The 17,723-nt window shown below is 37.1% G+C and overlaps 2 protein-coding genes across 2 annotated transcripts; both read right to left on the bottom strand.

Moving 5' to 3' along the window:
- Window positions 1-990: 990 nt before the first annotated feature.
- spc24 (SPC24 component of NDC80 kinetochore complex) lies at window positions 991-5,586 on the bottom strand. Its single transcript, XM_084430530.1, has 6 exons — window positions 5,421-5,586; window positions 4,218-4,411; window positions 3,494-3,638; window positions 2,775-2,879; window positions 1,519-1,595; window positions 991-1,425 (listed from the first exon to the last, which is right to left on the bottom strand). Exons 2-6 carry the CDS (start codon window positions 4,390-4,392, stop codon window positions 1,319-1,321), a joined length of 609 nt encoding a protein of 202 aa, XP_084286656.1. The 5' UTR covers window positions 4,393-4,411; window positions 5,421-5,586; the 3' UTR covers window positions 991-1,318.
- Window positions 5,587-5,929: 343 nt separating this feature from the next.
- On the bottom strand, window positions 5,930-17,453 carry kri1 (KRI1 homolog). Its single transcript, XM_084434975.1, has 19 exons — window positions 17,069-17,453; window positions 16,409-16,485; window positions 16,212-16,317; window positions 16,011-16,113; window positions 15,760-15,820; window positions 13,933-13,982; window positions 11,652-11,742; window positions 11,439-11,516; window positions 11,206-11,318; window positions 10,901-11,036; window positions 10,677-10,772; window positions 10,204-10,374; window positions 9,989-10,064; window positions 9,307-9,425; window positions 9,043-9,217; window positions 8,745-8,875; window positions 7,779-7,843; window positions 7,465-7,560; window positions 5,930-6,646 (listed from the first exon to the last, which is right to left on the bottom strand). Exons 1-19 carry the CDS (start codon window positions 17,142-17,144, stop codon window positions 6,115-6,117), a joined length of 2,352 nt encoding a protein of 783 aa, XP_084291101.1. The 5' UTR covers window positions 17,145-17,453; the 3' UTR covers window positions 5,930-6,114.
- Window positions 17,454-17,723: the final 270 nt, after the last annotated feature.

Below are 17,723 nucleotides of genomic sequence, written 5' to 3' on the forward strand. Positions count from 1 at the left end.
TGAAGAATAAAACTAGAGTGCGACAAAATATAGATATGTAGGTGTATGTAAATACAAAAATGCTGCTCAAGTGCAATGAAAAAAGTTTCTCAAAGCGAGTTGAGCTGATTTCCAGTTGGCTGCTCAATCACACCCACACCACATGTTAACCAAGCATAAACTAAACTATATTGTGGTTTTTGTCTTGTCACAAGTCATGAGCCACACACACAATTTTCTCACTGCTCTGTCTTTGCAGAAAACCCCTACAGAAAAAAGACCTTAAACTCGTGCCAGTCCGGATGTTTACTGAAGCTGAAAAGCCTTGTCTCTGCACCTCAAGGGCACTATGTGACTCATTTTTGAAGACAAAGTAAAGGTTCGATTGCTCACGCAAACAGAGTAGGATGACTAGGCTTTTGAAAGAATGCCCACCCATATGCACTGACAGAAAGCAAATATCCCAAAAGTAGTGAGATTAAATACAGAGAAAGTAGTGTTGTGAAAGCAAAGAAAGAAATGATGAGGAAAAAACATGACTTGCACAAAGCGCTGCAATACTATATAAAATCATTCTGGATGAAAACGAAACCATCTCTGAAGAGATGTTATATATCCTACGTTCTCACACATTATACATTTAAAAAATATCAATTAAAATATTGAAATTATATTTAGGCAGGGGCTTTATAAAATGACTACCGGTAATTTTAATAAGAAAAATAAGTTCTAACCCTTTTTTATTGACATGTCAACACTATCTACAAACAATGTACAATAAAAACACTTTTTAAGGATTGAGCACACCAAGACTGAAATGAAAAGGCAGCTCGAATTATAAACAAAATGCCTATTCACACCGAGAGAGAAAATAAAAAGCACTCCCTCTCATGTTAATGACAGATACAACCCATCTACACCTGTGATTTTAAACATGCTGCATGTCCTTGACAAGCATTCTTTGTCAAAAATTTCTCTTTGTAATAATTTTCACTGTTATGTTTCCACTAGTGCTGTGCAATCTGCAAAAACAATTTTTTATTTTTTTATTTCATAGGATCAGATTCTCTGCTCTATGGAATTACAGCAAGGGATGAATAAAAAATAAAAAAACACATAAAATGCCATTCTGGGTATGCAAAAAGTGCATTTTCAGTCTGTGGGGGGTAAATTGTGAATGCATAGTGACATCTTGTGGTGTGTTACACAAAAGGTAGTGATTGTGGTCAATTTATTATCAGACTTAAAATCTATAGACGCACATATATACACAGTTACACACACACACGCATATAAAAACAAACAGTAAATTAGCGAACACGGTTCATGTGCACCAGGTCTACCATTCAGTATTGACCAGGCTCCACAGGTCATCGCTGACCTCACAGGGGGAACGGGTGGAGGTGTCTATATTGATGGGGGTTGCCACGTCCGCACCGTAGTGAACTGCCAAGAGACAAAAGGGATTTCATACTGTCTAGAATATAAAGCTTCTATGGTCATCATCCGCATCATGTATAGTAAATGTGTCAGGATTACCTCCCCTGAGTATGTGTGGCTCTGGGTCCACCTCCAGCTTTATCTTGGTTACTTTATTATAGAGCTGAGCAACATATCTAAATCAAATGGGCAGGAAAAAAAAAACAGATTTTTTTTTAGTGGACATGATTTCAAAGCAGTCAGGCAAAGCAGACTTCACCATATCACTGTAGGGCTACCACACAATCGGACCAATGACTTTCCATGACTTCTGCATTCGTTCGTGTCGTGACTTGATAAAATAATAATAAAGATTGAAAAATGTCTGACTTTTCTGAGCCTGGAAATTCCAATGACCATGTGAACCTGGTAACTATCATAATAATATACACTACCGTTCAAAAGTTTGAGGTCAGTAAGATTTTTTTGTTGTTGCAAAAAAAGTATATCTTTTTAGCAAGGTGGATACATTACATTGATCAAAAGTGACAGTAAAGACATTTATAATGTTTCAAAAAAATTTTTTTTTAAATAAAATGTTATATTCATCAAAGAATGCTGAAGAAAAAAAGGTCAGTTTCCACAAAAATATTAAAATCGTCATGAAATGGAAGTTGTGATAGTCTTTTCTTCCCTATTGTGACATCTATTCGAGACAAACGGCTTCTCGAACAAAGACAATTTTGACGTTTTTGTCGATTAGGAATTGATTGGATGGTTGCGGTTTGCTATTGGTGGATCTATGTGAGTGACAGGTTGTCCCGCCCTCACGCCAGTAAACACATCATCAGAGAAGAGATGTTACTTTGATTAAAGATTAAAAGGGCCATGCATTTAATCAAAATGAATGATGTGCACAGATAAATCATATATAATAAATACTGTAATATTTCATTAAAAAATAGGAGTTTTCAATTTTGATTTCATAAACAGCACAAGCATTTCCAATATTGATAATAATACAAAAATGATTTGAGCATCAAATCATATTAGACTGATTTCTGAAGGATCATGTGACGCTGAAAATTCAGCTTTGATCACAGGAATAAATTATATTTCAAAATATTTTAAATAGTAATAATATTTCACAACATTATAATTTTTTACAGTATTTTTGGTCAAATAAATGCAGTCTCCGTGAATGTTAGAAATCTTACCGACCCCACACTTTTGAAGGGTTGAGAACTGGACAATTTCAGCAGGTAGAGCCTGTACTATCTAGTCCTTTGTCATTATAAACACACATCTTTAAGACTATACCAAGATCTTGAGAGATACACTCTCACAAGGTGAACTAAAGCCAGTCCAGTGCTTACATGGCTGAAGGAATGACCTCAGTTGTGTCCTCGTCCACTTCCTGTTGCAGGGTTTGAATTTCTTGCTCAGCATCTCTGAGTTTTTCCAACTCTTTCTGTAAGAATCTGACCCAACAGTTAAGGGGAAAAACCACAGCGAAACAACCAAACAAACAACCAACCACGTGCATGATGGAAAAGCAACTGAAACAACACTCATGCTTTATTAAAGGGATAGTTCGCCCCAAAATGAATGTCATCATTTACTCGCCCTCAAGTTGTTCCAAACCTGTATGAGTTTTTTTCTTCTGTTGAACACAAATGAAGATATTTTGAAAAATATGGATAACCAAATAACCCAGGGGTCCATTGACTTCCAAAGTATGGAATTAAATAATACTATGGAAGTCAATGGGGTCCATCAACTGTCTGCTTACGAGCATTCTTCAAAATATCTTCTTTTGTGTTCAGCAGAAGAAAGAACTTAATACAGGTTTGAAACAACTTGAGGGAGAGTAAATGATGACAGAATTTTCATTTTTGGGTGAACTATCCCCTATTTTATCTAAAAACTCATAGTTAGAGCGTGTGATTGGTGATGCGCTAGAATTACACATTCAGCAGCCAGAAAGTCTGTGTGCATCAAATGTATAATGTTTCTTGGTCACCTGACATGTATAGTAAATATGGCCAGTGGTTATACTGAGAGCAGGTTCTGGTTCAGGTCTTGGGAAGGATACTCCTGCTCTGAGTCCAGGATTTGGCTTTTGGACAGACTCCGCTGCACTTCCTGCTCCATCCTCTCGATCTCCTGCACCATCTGGCTCTTCTGCCGCTCTAAATCCAGAAGCTTGTGGCCGACCACTTCCTCTGTATGCACAAGATCTTAAACACAGAGAGAAACATTTCAAGTTTAACATTTTTTTATATCCAAATGTTTAGGGCGCATTAAAAACCACGATGAATGCCTACATTTGCCTAAATGTTCAGCACTGTACTGGGATTGCGCAATACAGTATCCCACAATGCAACATGCCTAAACCTTCCATTTCCAGTGAGGTGTAATATTAGCAGCATATTAATCTTTTCCTTGATTTATTATTTTATTTTGATCAAAACTAGATTAAAGTCAGCATGGAAAGACAAACGCAGCACACTTTTCCACCTTATTTTTACATAAATACGAGTGAAACGGCTTCTGGAACGATTGGATGGTTATAGTTTGCTATTGGTCGATCTCATGTGCAGTCATCTGATTTCATGGTGACTTTAAAAACACAAAATAACCATATTTATTTCTGATAACTGGATGTCACCTGTGGAATTAAATATGCAACATGATTGGGACATGTGACAAACATGGTCAAGTGACTACAATATAGTCATTAATTGCTTTTTAATGCTAATTGTATCAGTTAATATTGATTAGCAAGTTAAAAGTTAATATTAGTACTTAAGTAATACCATTTAAGATCTCGGTTGTAGTCTTCTTGGTCTTGATGTGGTGGTCAAAGAACTCCTGCAGTTTTTCTCTTGCTCCTCGAAGTACGTTCTCTGCCTTGCTGCTCTTGATGAACTCAATCAATGTTTCCCCGGATTTCTCAAGGACGTCATCTTGCATCTCTTCGTTCTGTGACATGTCTACATTAATTATATTTCTGCAGATAAAAGAAGAGGTGAAGCTATAGGATGCCATGACAGAACATTCATTTATTTAGCAGACACTTTCATCCAAAGCAAATGAGGAGCAAAACAAGCAACTTGCCATAGAGTCAACTATACGTAGAATGCAATTAGTCATGTAAAAAAAAAACACTAGAGCAGAGATGACATACAAAAAAAGATCTCTGTTATACTATTAATAAAAAATGACTAAGTTTGAGTTATAGTAAATTTATTTTTAACCAAACCAATAAACTCGTAAAGTGTAGGCTACAGTATTATTCGGGGCTCAACAATATTGATTAGTTGTTGTTTTTTTTGTGTGTGTGTGTGTTTTTTTACAGTTCATGGCATTACCACACAATTTATGTTTTTACTTTTAGCGATGTAAGTTTTCTGGAAATTATTATTTTATTTATTTTTCATTAAATGTCGAGGTTTCTTCGTAAAATTGGCTACAGTTGGAAATTCTTCAGTTGTAATGTAACTTAACTGTATTTAAACGGCATACAGGGCTCTCAAAATACTCTTATTGATGCTTTCAGTGTCATTTTTTTATATATAAATATATCAAAACCACGCTCATAAATAAGTTACGTTAGAATTTACAAAAACAACGTAGTAGGCCTATAGCCTAACGTTATATCACACAAAACCAAACATTTAAGTTAGCAAGGCATTAATAATGGATGTACAACATCAGTGAATGGTTATAACACGGCAAATCATTAGTTAGTAGCTCTGTTAGGTGTAAAAATATATAGTCTAATACGAATGGTGTATAATTTATATTAAAATCACAGACTGTTATTGAGCAAACACAAACAACAACTCAAAAACAAATCTGCTTTTAAAACAACCACACAATTAATGACGCTTTCAAAAATACATGTTTTCTTTATTCAGTCCGTCTAGCGTTTTAAACACGGACCCAAATAACAAATATCAATTAAAATGTACAATATAGCGATGTTCTTCTATGCATTTCAGAGTAAATAGTCTCACCCAGTGCACGCGCTGTTTATCCGGATTTCAAACTGGTGGCTGTTTGGCGCGCTTTCCCGAGCCGCGCCTGAATAAAAACCAGCTTTAAAACCTCAAGCATTTGTTTCACCTCATCATGATCATTGTTTTAATATAGCACATCCTATATAAAATTCATTATGTGCCCATCTAAACCGTTTAAGGTTATTTTTTTAAAGCGACTCTAGAATTTCAGTCAGGCAACTGTGTGCGACACCTAAATATAGCTTGTCGAGTCAAAACCACCAAAGCCTCTTCTCTGTCAAAGCGATTTAGGGATAACCGGCAACAAAGTCATGGTTTCGTTTTTCCCTAACCAAACTTGTTTTATTTCTATTATTTGACGTACCCAAAAAAAGCTTTATTTTGTTTATTTTAAAAGGGGGTCTGAAATAACTCAGAACTTACAAACTAAGGACGAAGACTAAAGTGCAATATTTTTCCATTTGCAAGAGTACAGTGGTCAAAGCAAAACATGAAGAAAACAAATGTGAAAAGAACTGTCTTTATTTCCACAACAACTCCCTTTTATACATTTTTAATAATATAGATAAAACATCCAGGTAACAATGATGAACTGAAAACTTTCCAGATTAAAGCTGTGTTAAAATTAGAAAGACAGTTTATGGTCCCACTCATTAACACATTTTTTTCAAAATGGCATTTATTGTCAGCCTCATGGTTTGCTCTTTTTCTGCTGCTTTTCCTTTTTTTCTCGTTCTTTCCGTTTCTGTCGGTACAGCTCTCTAAAGTAGAGTCTCTTTGGATTCAGCCCGTAGGCTTGGAGTCTCTGTCTGCTGAACTCATGGCCAGCCATCTTCACCGTCATGGATCTGGAAAGCAGGCGTCCGCCTGGCCGCCTTGTTTTCTTTTTAGGCCAATTAGGTTTCGCAGTCCTTTTACTGGCCACCTCCTCTTCCGGGGTAACTGCAGTCTCTTCCGGGGTAACTGCAGTCTCTTTCGGGGTAACTGCAGTCTCTTCCCGCTTCATCTTTTTCTTAGGAACCAGGAACTCCTCATCATCCTCCCCTTCATCCTTTGCAGTGACTTCTTTGAGGTCCTTGATGTCTGCTTGCTCTGGAAGGCTTTCAGATGTCTCGTCTGTCAGATCTCTCTTCTCCATCGTGACCTCGGACTGCTTTAGACGATCCCTCGTCTTCTTACCCACCTTCCCCTTAGACTCCATCAGCTCCTCCTCACCAGCGTTCCTGGGTAATAAAACATAAATACACTAAAACACAAGTGCTTATTTGATGGGAGGAGAACATGGGTCTCAGAAAAGCATTTTCAAATGTAAACTGGAGCAATGCCCAGTATCATTTGTATGAGGTTCAGGGCTCTAGACTAAGGATTTTTTCTAATGGCCCAGTCGGGCCAGTGGTTAAAATTTTTACTTGCCCCAACACAAAAAAAGTTGTTAATAAAATAGTTATTGTCTTCATTGTTTTTGACCCATAACCTTAATAAATAAGGTTGTGACACCAAAAACTACTAGCCTAACTTATATAAATGTCAAATATTGTTAAAGACAAGTAAACTGTCAATAATAAAATAAGAACAAATAATCAAATTACGAGCAATAGCGAATAAACACTGCTTTTCATGTTTTTAAGGTAAGTCTAACAGTAATTTTCAGGTAGAGAAAATGAATAATCAAATGTAAAATAGTACTGCATACAGAGTCTTCACTGTATAAATTAAAGCTGCACTCGGCAAGATTTTTTTGATCATATTCACTGAAACCGACAGAACAACATAAATCAGCCGGTTTGAGAAAAACCCCTGCGCTTCCACCTCCACCTGGAGCCTGTTATTTGTTTTGCAAAAATCCACCGCTCTCGGTTCTTCTGGTCCAATCAGCGCAGGGCTGTGTGAGATCTGACTGTCAATCACAGTTCGTGCACACGCCACAGATAAACTTTCGTGATGCAGCACTGGCCCAATCGGGCAAGCCACAGGTGCGTCACCTGTCCCGAGCGACGTATACGAGCAGTTTTTTTACTATGATGTTTAAAGGGACACTCACTCTTTGTACAGAGACACAAAGACTTGCTGTTTCTTCTTGATATTCCGTGCTTTGATCTGGAAGTTCTTCACGTCACAATGTTCATCCCTCTCTGACCTAAACAAGGAAAAAATAAAGCGAAACGCATTAAAATGTATTCCAGGGCAGAAGAATAATCACAAGAAAATAATTGGAAAGTGCACTCAAAATGTTTATGACCTATTTATTTCGCTGAAGGTATTTCCCCCACATAATTATTATCACTATAAATATATTCAAAACTTCACAACAGTTCCTGGCTATTTATATCAATGACAGAAACTACCGTACGCTACCTGTACATGCAGGTCTTCCTCAGCGAGCACCAGCGGTTCAACTCCTTTTCATCTGCTTTCAGGACCTATGGAAAGAGGTTCAGGTGAGAATAACATGGAAATATTAGAAATAAATTAGAAATATTTTTCCCCCCTCAATAAGATACTAGTAAATAAGTCACAGAGAATAATTTATGATAAGTTATCTATATTAAATCAGACACGATTCTGTGCCTCATTATAATTATTTTCATGTTTTTTACCAATAGATGAGAGATAAAAAAATTAAAATAAATCCATTACTACTAATTTTCAGCATCGTTACTCCAGTCTTCAGTGCCACATGATCCTTCAGAAATCAATCTAATATGATGACTTGATCAAGAGACATTTCTTATCAACAATGTTAAAACGTGATACATTCTTAGGAGTGTTTGTTTAATAGGAAGTTCAGAAGAAAAGCATTTATAATTGAAATAGAAACCTTTTGTAAAATTTTCAACATCTTTACTGTCACTTTACTTGCTTTGATTTCTTCATCAAAAATATATATATATTTCTTCATCAAAAAAATAAATAAATCGTACTGACCCCAAACGTTTGAATGGTAGTAGTAATAAGTAATACAACACAGTAATTATGAATTATTATTAAATCAATAGTTTTGGCAATGTCAATTGGTCCAGATAAATTGTGCATCCTTCATCAAAATCCATATAAAGCTCCAGCACCAGCACTGAAAGATTTACTTGAAGCTCAAACATACAGCTCTCAAATCCTCTACGGTCTAAATGTGAGACGAACGCTAATCTACACTGGTGGTCTTTAATGCAGATCTGCTCAGAGAGAAGATTACAGTCCTCAGACCCTGGTCAGAGTTATTCCCGAAGGAACAGCAATACCAGGTCAGACACAATCGCAGCTCATCAGCACAGAACTCAAGAGTCAATCATCATCCAGGCATTACTGATGCTCGTAGCTCCTCACCTCATCAGTGGACAGGCCGAAGTCATTCGGTACAACTTCTCTGTAGCGAAATCTGCATGGCAGGTCATCAATGATGTCCTCGTAGTCCAGTTTATAGTACTCGTCCAAATACTGCTCAAAGGTCTTCTCCTCTGGAAACGTGACCAGGACAAATACGATTTTAGGATTACACCTTGGATTATGCATGAATACAAGTGTGTAAATTTTGGGCGGGATTTTTTTGTTTTTGTTCGACCAATGACAGAGTGTCCTGTTTGAAAACTAGACATTACATCAGTTTTAAACATCTAACACTCACTTGGATCAAAGACGGGCTTGTTTTTGTTGATGATCTCAGAAAAGAGGGACTTCTTCCTCTTCTTTCCCATGAGAGGGGCGTCCTCTTTGGTCTTCTTTTTCTTCTCACTTTCTCTCACTTTCTTTCTCTTCTTTTTAGAAACGGGCTGTTGACTTGGGTCATAGTCAGCATCCATCTATTAAAAAAAAATTCAAGTGTGATTGGAAGCGGACGGCATACAATAGTTTGCTGTTGCATTTGTGCCTCAGTGAGAAACAATCTTACTATAAAGTCAGGATCTTCACAGTTGGGCTGATTATCTTCCTCCATAGTATTCTCTTCCTCTTCCAAATACTCTTCCTCATTCTCCTCTTTTCCCATCCATGTATCCCAGTTCCAATTTTCTAACAAAACACAACATTCACATCACAAAAAAAAACAAAAAAAAACACGTCATCAAAACCGGTTTCAAAAGTTTGGGGTCAGTAATTTTTTTTTATATTTTTGAAAGAAGACTTTTATGCTCACCAATGCTGCATTTATTTAATCAAAATACTGTAATCACAGTAATATATGAAATATTGATTTAAAATGACTTATCTATTTTAATATTATGTAAAATGTCACTTATTCCTTAGACGGTAACACTGAATTTTCAGAATCATTACTTTACACTTCAGTGTCACATGATCCTTCAGAAATCATTCTAATATGATGATTTGATGCTCAAGAAACATATCTTATTGTTATCAATGTTGAAAACAGTTTTGCTGCTTCATATTTCTGTGGAAACCGTGATACATTTTTTCAGTATTCTTAAATAAATAGAAAGTTCATAAACCTTTATGAAAAGTTATAAATGTCTTTACTGTCATTTTAGATCAATTTAATGTATATAAAAGTATTAATTTCTTTCAAAAAAGGAAATATGTATGTGAACACATCCATCCAAGAGACACAATGTTACCTTCTAAATCATCATCGGCATCAAACTGTGGCTTCTCTTCCTCTTCCTCTCCATAGTATTCATCCCCAAAGAACTTCTGCAGATGAGAATGAAGAATGTGAGAAATCAAGTCCATGAAAGTACATGCAGCTTGCAAGTAAATGCTAATTATTTTCATCATAAGCTGTGACTTTGGATGACTCTTGACATGCAGTTATGGGTAATTTCTGCCCCACCTGCATCAGTTGGTCATGTTTCTGGGGGTCAAAGTCTCCCTGCAGGTCGACGTCATTGAAGGCCAGCTTCTCATTTCCTGTCAGTTCCTGCAGATGCTTCAGTTTGTCCATGATCTCTGCTCGCTTCAGGTTCTTCAGTTCCTTCAGCTGTTGCTGCTTCTGTTCCTTCTCCTACAGGATGTTAGGAATGGGAATTGTACGGAATTAAATCTGATTCTGAATCTACTTAAATGAAATGACTGGAGTAATGACGCAGATAATTCAGCTTTGCCATCACAGGAATAAATGACATTTTAAAAGATAATCAAACAGAAAACAGTTATTTTAAATTATAATAATATTTCACAATGTTACTGTTTTTAATGTGTTTTTGATCAAATAAACGCAGGCTTGGTAAGCTTGAAACTAAAAATAAACCCCAAAGTTTCAAATGGTAGTGCATTTTCTTGATAGTTGAATAAAAATGAGTTTACCTTTTTCTTCCTCTCTTTAACCTCCTCCCTCTTCCTCTTTCTTCTGTCATCTTTGCTTCGGACAGATGTGGCAATGTTGCGTGGATATGTTTTGACCTGTGGAGGGATAGAGGGTTGATGGGTAATGACCATAAGAAAAAGAGCTTTGCTCTTCACGAAGACACTTTTAACGAAGGCATTTAACATAACAAAGACAAATCAGGCTGATGTTGACATCCTGCTACCTTTCCAGCATCAGGCTCCTCAAAGCGGAAGTTGTATTGCCTCTCAAAGTCTTCCTGTTTATGCAGGAATGATTCTCCTTCATCCTCCGAGTCCTCCATATCATCATCCTGCATCAGCTCATTGTAGGTGGGGATCCTAAAAACATTCACAGATAGAGATACTTACACTACCGTATATATATCGCACCGACCCCAAACATTTGAACAGTAGTGTACTGTACATTTACATAGAATTACACATCTATTTGTTCATGTATTTGCATTACTTACTGACTCAATTCTGTAATACTACAAACAAAACCCACCTCTCTTCTTCTTCTTCATCCTCCTCCAGGTATCTCTTGTTGAGCATGTAGTCTCGCAGGAAAGACTCTTTCTCATCCAGCTGGGGGTTGTTCCAGTAATCTCGCAGGTATTTCTGGATTTTGGAAATTAGCCCGGGCAACATCCAATCAGAAACAGAGCAAGAGTGAGTGAAGCCTATAGTTATCAACCATTACATCCTAAAAACATCTTCAATCCAGAACAAGACACTGACCATGTCCTTAACGTCCTCCGGCCCCTCCAGCTCCGCCTGACCCTTCAGCCATTCCACATAGTCGGCTTCCTCTTTGTCCTTAAAGCAGGAAAAGACGAGCACAAAGAAAAGTTTATGATTGGATACTGTTTTATTTTACACAGTTATCCAACATCCGACTTTAACATCCAGAAAATCAGCTACAGCATGTTAAGTGAATTTCAGTTTCAGCACCTTCTCATCTTGTGTTTTGGTTCTCCGCGTCAGCAGCTGTCCGTCACCATCACTGTCCTCTTCATCACTGTCTTGCACAAACTTGCGCAAACTGCCAAATGAAAGTAAAGACTCAAGTAAAACATATTGTAATGGAATGAATGAAATGAATCTGTCATTATTTACTCACTCTCATGTAGTTTCAATCAATATGTCATTCTTTTCTCCATTCTCATATAGGAAATATTTCATACAGGTTTGGAACAACTTGAGGGTAAGTAAATGCTAACCAGTGTTGGGGAAAGTTACTATAAAAAGTAATGTTACAATATTGCGTTACTTCCAAAAAAAAGTAACTAATTATGAAAAGTAATGCTGTATGTTACTTGTTTGTAACTTTTTCTAACCAGGGCTGGGCTTGCTTTTTTTTTTTTTTTTGCGGTGACATCGTTTATGACTAACTGAATATTACTTTCTAGCCCCTCCCATTCCGAGGGCGTTTTAACTCCTACGGTGGCCGTATTATTTCAAATCTGCCGGCAGTCGCGAGTAATCTCCCCCTCGCATTCGTCACGGTGCCAATGAGTGTCAAAACGCGAAAGGCAAAGCTTGAATTTCCAGGTATGTCCCTAATGTATTTTCAAGATGGAGGCGCAACATGGCTGCCGCCATTCGAGCGACTCGCTCGTATGTATTCAAAATGGCAGATTCTTCGCTTACGAGAATGCTTGATTAGTTGGTAGAAGTGATTACACATTAATGAACACATATCATTTTGAAAGAACAAAGTGTTTTTTGCTAAGAATAAACTTAAAAAATTACACAGTGTAGCTTTAAGTGAAATGAATAAGCCTCAGGCTGAAAGAAATGCACATCTGTACAGTAGAGGGCAGAGCAATAAATATATACATATATATTTATATATAATTATAATTTTTTTTTTTTTTTTGTGCGGGATTTAAAATACTAAATTAACACAATACAATATTCTGAGTTTGCATTTCACCGTTTTTATTCATTTTGAGGAATACTGAATCTGTTTTTGTACAAGTGAGATGAGTAAATGCTCTCATTTAGTCTAAAATCTAGATCTACAATAACCATCATGTTCACACAGCACACACAACGCCTCTGCATGATTTCTGACAGGAGAGCTGTCAGTCGATAAATGGGATAACTTGCATTACTTATTTTAAAAAGTAACTCATATATTTTGTTGTAAATTTAAAAGTAATGTGTTACTTTACTAGTTACTTAGAAAAAAGTAATCTGATTATGTAACCCACGTTACTTGTAATGCGTTACCCTAAAACACTGATGGTGACAGAATTTTCACTTTGACTGAACAACCCCTCTTTCTGAAAATTGATAAATGACACATAGGGCCGTATTTTAGCGATCTGAAACGCAAGTATCAAGCGCGAAACGCAAGTAACTTTGTGGGCGGGTCTTGGGCGCTGTTGCTATTATACCGGCGGGATAAATGACTCTTGCGCCCGACGCAAATCTAAAATGGGTTGGTCTGAAGTAGCTTCATTATTCATAGGTGTGGTTTGGGCGTAACGTGAAATAAACCAATCAGAGCGTCATCTCACATTCCCTTTAAGAGCAGGCGCGCTTGTTCTATAGCGGATTCCTATTATAACAGCGGATTTGCCAGGCGCACGACAGGAGCGGTTCAAGGCCGAGGAGACCGACGTTCTCGTCAGGGATGTTGGGGATGGAGAAACACACCCAAATTAACTTCGGTTAAACAGGCGTATGATAATTTGGGTTAATGTGTAAGCTAGATGTATGCTTTTATAATAAACTGTCTATCTATCTATCTATCATAATAATGTATGATTTGCAAAAATGATAACTGCTGCTTCTGTGTAGATGAGAGAATCGAAGTGTATGCACGTTGTGCACACGCTACATTGATTATGGCCAAGCATGCGCCCTTAAAATAGTATATGAATAACATGCGCAACGCGCGACTGACTTTAAAATAGGTTTTTTCGGTCAGTGGCGGAATTGTTTTCTAAACCTGTAAAATAGCATGAGGGAACGTTTGCGCCGGAACACGCCTCCTCTTTGCGCTGAACCGCCCCGGGGAGCGCAAGTGTATTTCCTAGTTTACCGACGTGCGTCTGTGGAGGGAAAAGTCCGCCTTGCGCGGGTGCAGAATAGGAATGATACATGCGTCGGTGTACAAAGTCAATTGCGCTGGGTGCAAGATAGGGCAATAGTAATTGCATATTGTATACATTAAGCAACTTGAACCAAACAGATAATGGTGCAAAGACAATCTCCAATCTACCTTTCCTGCAGATCCTTCTGTTCTTGGATATAGGTGGGAGATGCAGCTCTCTGTAATACAAACGCAAACACATTCACTTATGTATTATATGTTAGACATGAAGCAGGTTTTGAAGCAACTTGAGGGTGAGTAAATTATGACAGAATTTTCATTTTTAAGTGAATTATCCCTTTAAAAAGTCCAAATTTCCATTTTAATTAAAGCTGCAGTCCGTAAATTTGTGTTAAAAATGTACAAAATGTATATAATAAGAGAGTACATCATAACTCATTCATTGACATAGACATGACATCATCCATTTTCCAAACGGTGTTTTTGTCTTATCCTGAATCACTACGGTACAGTGGTGTAGTGGTAAAAAAAGAGGTGGGTAAACTATAAATTCTGGTGGACCACGACGTGGTCACCCGATAAGGTGGGCCACTGCCTACCGGTGTATGTGTATCCTGATGACATCGCTATAGGCTATCATTTGATGGTACTACCAAGGGTATCACTGGTTGCTCCCTCATCATAGGTCACACAATCACTATTCAATTCATGCATTAATCTAAGTTCTTGTTAAAGAGACTCAAAAAGGAATAATATGGTTGAAATCTATAAAGTTTACTAAATGACAAAACAGAGAGAACAAAAATATTTACGAGAGATCGAGAGGGAGGCTTATATCCAGGGCTTCCAATGCAATGCACTTGTGCATAATGATAGGGATTTGGGATTATTTTCATAGTTGATTAATCTGTTGAATATTTCTTCGATTAATTGATTAGTTGTTTGTTCTATCAGAAAAATGTGGATCAGTGTTTCCCTGTAGAGGGAAAAGTCTTTAACCTGGTGCAGGCTTGATTCCCTCTGAATCTCTTGTACAGTTGGGTTTTGACATGCTCCCTACATTAAACCAGCTGCCTGTAATGAATAAAAAAAAAAAAATCACCTTTTTTTCCCATCGTTTTAATGATTTCCTGTTGCGGCTGCGATCAAGTTTCATTCTCGCGCAGCTTGTTTAGTAACTTCACGAGCGAGTGTTTTCTGCTACGTGTGTGCGCCGTTCTCTTTGTTCCGTGTGTGTGTGTGTGTGTGTGTGTGTGTGTGTGTGTGTGTCGGTGCGCTGCGCTCTCTGCTCCGTGTTTGCGCGCTGCGCGTTCTGCTCAGTCGTTAACGGCCCAAATGCTCGAATCATGTGCCGATCGGCGATCACGCACTGGAAAAGCAAAGTCCGCTCAAATAACGTGAAATTTAGAGGTGGATAAACGCAATGTAGAGGTGGATAAACACACTTTGGAGGTGGGCAAACGCTATTTCCAAATTTTGGGAGGTGCGTAAACGGCGTTTACGTGCGTTTAGCCTCCACTACATCCCTGGGTACACCTATAATAAGTGTTTATATTCAGACTATTTAGACTGGTACGGGTCGTACTACTGCGGAGTAGCCCAGTGCCTGCGTGACTCGTCATAGACATAAACAGAGAGATGTAGCTCCGGCTACAATGTTCTTCCGCAAGACGCGCCAAAAGTTACGGACTGCAGCTTTAATTTTATCTGTCATTCTACAAGATCCTAACACACTTAAAATCTGCACAGACCCTTTGACATCCAAACACAAATTTGAATGTCAACATGAAACTACATTTGCAACCCATTTTGCTTCTGCAAATTAAAATAAAATAAATGATAGACTTAAGTTTTTTGTTTTTTTTTCACATGACATAATGTACATAGATTAATTGTGCTCAATAAGACCAGTAACATTTTCATATAAAAAAAGTAAACAGGGTCAATTTTCATTCTGCATTGGCTTTTAACATAGTATATCTAAAGTATAATTACCTCCTGCATCTGTTTGGAGACTTCTTCATCAGCACTGTCATCCTCATCATCATCATATTTTCTAAAAATTAATTATTTTCAATCATATTTATTATATATACACCCAATCAGAACATGAAAAAGACTATCTGTTATCTAAATACTATAATTGATTGTCATAATGCTTCCACCATTTGCACTTTAATTTAATTATTGAAAGATATATAAATACAGCCACAGCTTTCATCATTTATAAACACATGATTTCTTACCCTCCTCTCTCCAGGATGATCTTCCTCTCATAATCCTTCAAGAACATGGGTTTCTCTGACTTTTTCGAAGTGGACGGTTGCTCATCGCTGCCTAATCCAGATGCTGTTTATTAAGACACAGATGAGATCACAGTGTGCTGAAATCAGTACAGTATCCTTTAACCAGAGTAGAAAATCATAAAGTGAAGATACTTTACATACTGTCCTCGGTGTAGAACTTTGCATCTTTCTGATAGATCTTTGGATCTTTCTTCTTCAGAAGCGAGAGCGTTCTGTAAAAATCCCTGTCCAATTTTGGGTCCAGCTCCTATATAATCATTTATCAGAGTATTAGACATGGAAACCTGGGTATGATGTTGGCAAAGGGGTTTCAAACAAAAAAGTGCTGAATATTTTACCACTTCGCTCTCATCAGAGTCCGAGTCGGACGAGCCAGATGAATTCTCCTCATCCTGGTCTCCGTAACGGTCCTTCACTGGAACATTCAAAATAAACACACTTTATTGAATCAACAGATTCAAATGCACAGTTAACTCCAAAATTGAAATGTATGATTGCCTGTATGACACAAAAGGAGATATGTAGCGGAAGTTTAAGTTGTGTCTCTCAGTGTCTGTGAAAATACTACCTACATTGTTCATTGTTACTGTAAAATTATGATATGTAAATAAATATTTAATACATAAAACAAGCTTTCAAAATATATACTTTCTAGATTATTAACATTCGTGGGTAATAACTTACCACAGTTTGACTGTACCTTTATGGTTACCATGGTGGATTTTCGTATTTTAAAAGTCAAAGAATTGTCTACTTAGATTATCTTTATGAAGATAAACAAATGTTAATACTAATCGTTATAAACATATATTAACCTACTCGACAACAATACGGAGACAAAATATAAATGATTGCACATTTAAGGTTTAAGATTGATATAAGGAGTGTTCACCATATTCAACACATAAAATATACATATAATGCAGATTATTAATATCTGAAGGTCTAGTAAACAGCCCTTGCTTGTGTTTCAAGTGTAGGAGTTTTAGATAGCTTACGTCTCTGCAGTTCTTCTTTCTGACGATATTTCTCATATTTTTCTGCGAACTTCTTATTAATCTTGAGGTGCGACATAATCGTTTACACCTGTATTAGTATCTTCTTTTTTGAGATCAGATTAATATCTCAATAAGTCGAGTAATTCTCACGTTAAACATGTTCCTCTGTTGAACAGCATGGGCACGTGACCTATGACCCGCCAACGTCATAGAGTTCAGGGATCAAATATCTTCTCCGATCGTGGATTTTTTTTAAAACTAGCAATTTATTTCTTCGTAGAAATTAAACCATCTATTTTGTCACAGATTTAGAACGTACATTTTGGATTCTGGCTAAAAACGTGCGTCTTTGTTCTTCCGGTGGCTTCGTTGCGGAAATAGGTCTGGACATCCAACTCCGCCCATATCCAAGTGTGATGTCAGAAGCCACGCCCATGTCCAATACAACGTTCAGACCTCTAGAGGGCAGTATATAATGTGAAATCTTACTGTCTATGTGTGAAATACTAACCAGTCTAACAAAGAAATGTTTGTCTATGACAGAAATAGTTTTTCGATGTCGTTAAAGTTTCGTTTTATCAATTTCTATAATCTGTGTGATCTTAATCTGATTTTGTGTAATCCTCATATATAGCCTATATTGAGGGTGGAATAA

This window comes from Rutilus rutilus, assembly GCF_951802725.1.
Source record: "Rutilus rutilus genome assembly, chromosome: 1".
Lineage (NCBI taxonomy): Eukaryota > Metazoa > Chordata > Actinopteri > Cypriniformes > Leuciscidae > Rutilus > Rutilus rutilus.

Excerpts from the sequence above, each read along its gene's own strand:
- spc24 (XM_084430530.1), bottom strand. The coding sequence starts at position 4,392 with ATGTCACAGAACGAAGAGATGCAAGATGACGTCCTTGAGAAATCCGGG. Across the intron at positions 2,880-3,493 it reads ATCCTGGACTCAGAGCAGGA|ATTCTTACAGAAAGAGTTGG; the intron begins GTATCCTTCCCA and ends CTGTTGGGTCAG. Across the intron at positions 1,596-2,774 it reads GAGGTCATTCCTTCAGCCAT|ATATGTTGCTCAGCTCTATA; the intron begins GTAAGCACTGGA and ends CATTTGATTTAG.
- kri1 (XM_084434975.1), bottom strand. The coding sequence starts at position 17,144 with ATGTCGCACCTCAAGATTAATAAGAAGTTCGCAGAAAAATATGAGAAA. Across the intron at positions 10,773-10,900 it reads AGGAGCCTGATGCTGGAAAG|GTCAAAACATATCCACGCAA; the intron begins GTAGCAGGATGT and ends ATCCCTCCACAG. Across the intron at positions 10,375-10,676 it reads TTAAAGAGAGGAAGAAAAAG|GAGAAGGAACAGAAGCAGCA; the intron begins GTAAACTCATTT and ends AACATCCTGTAG.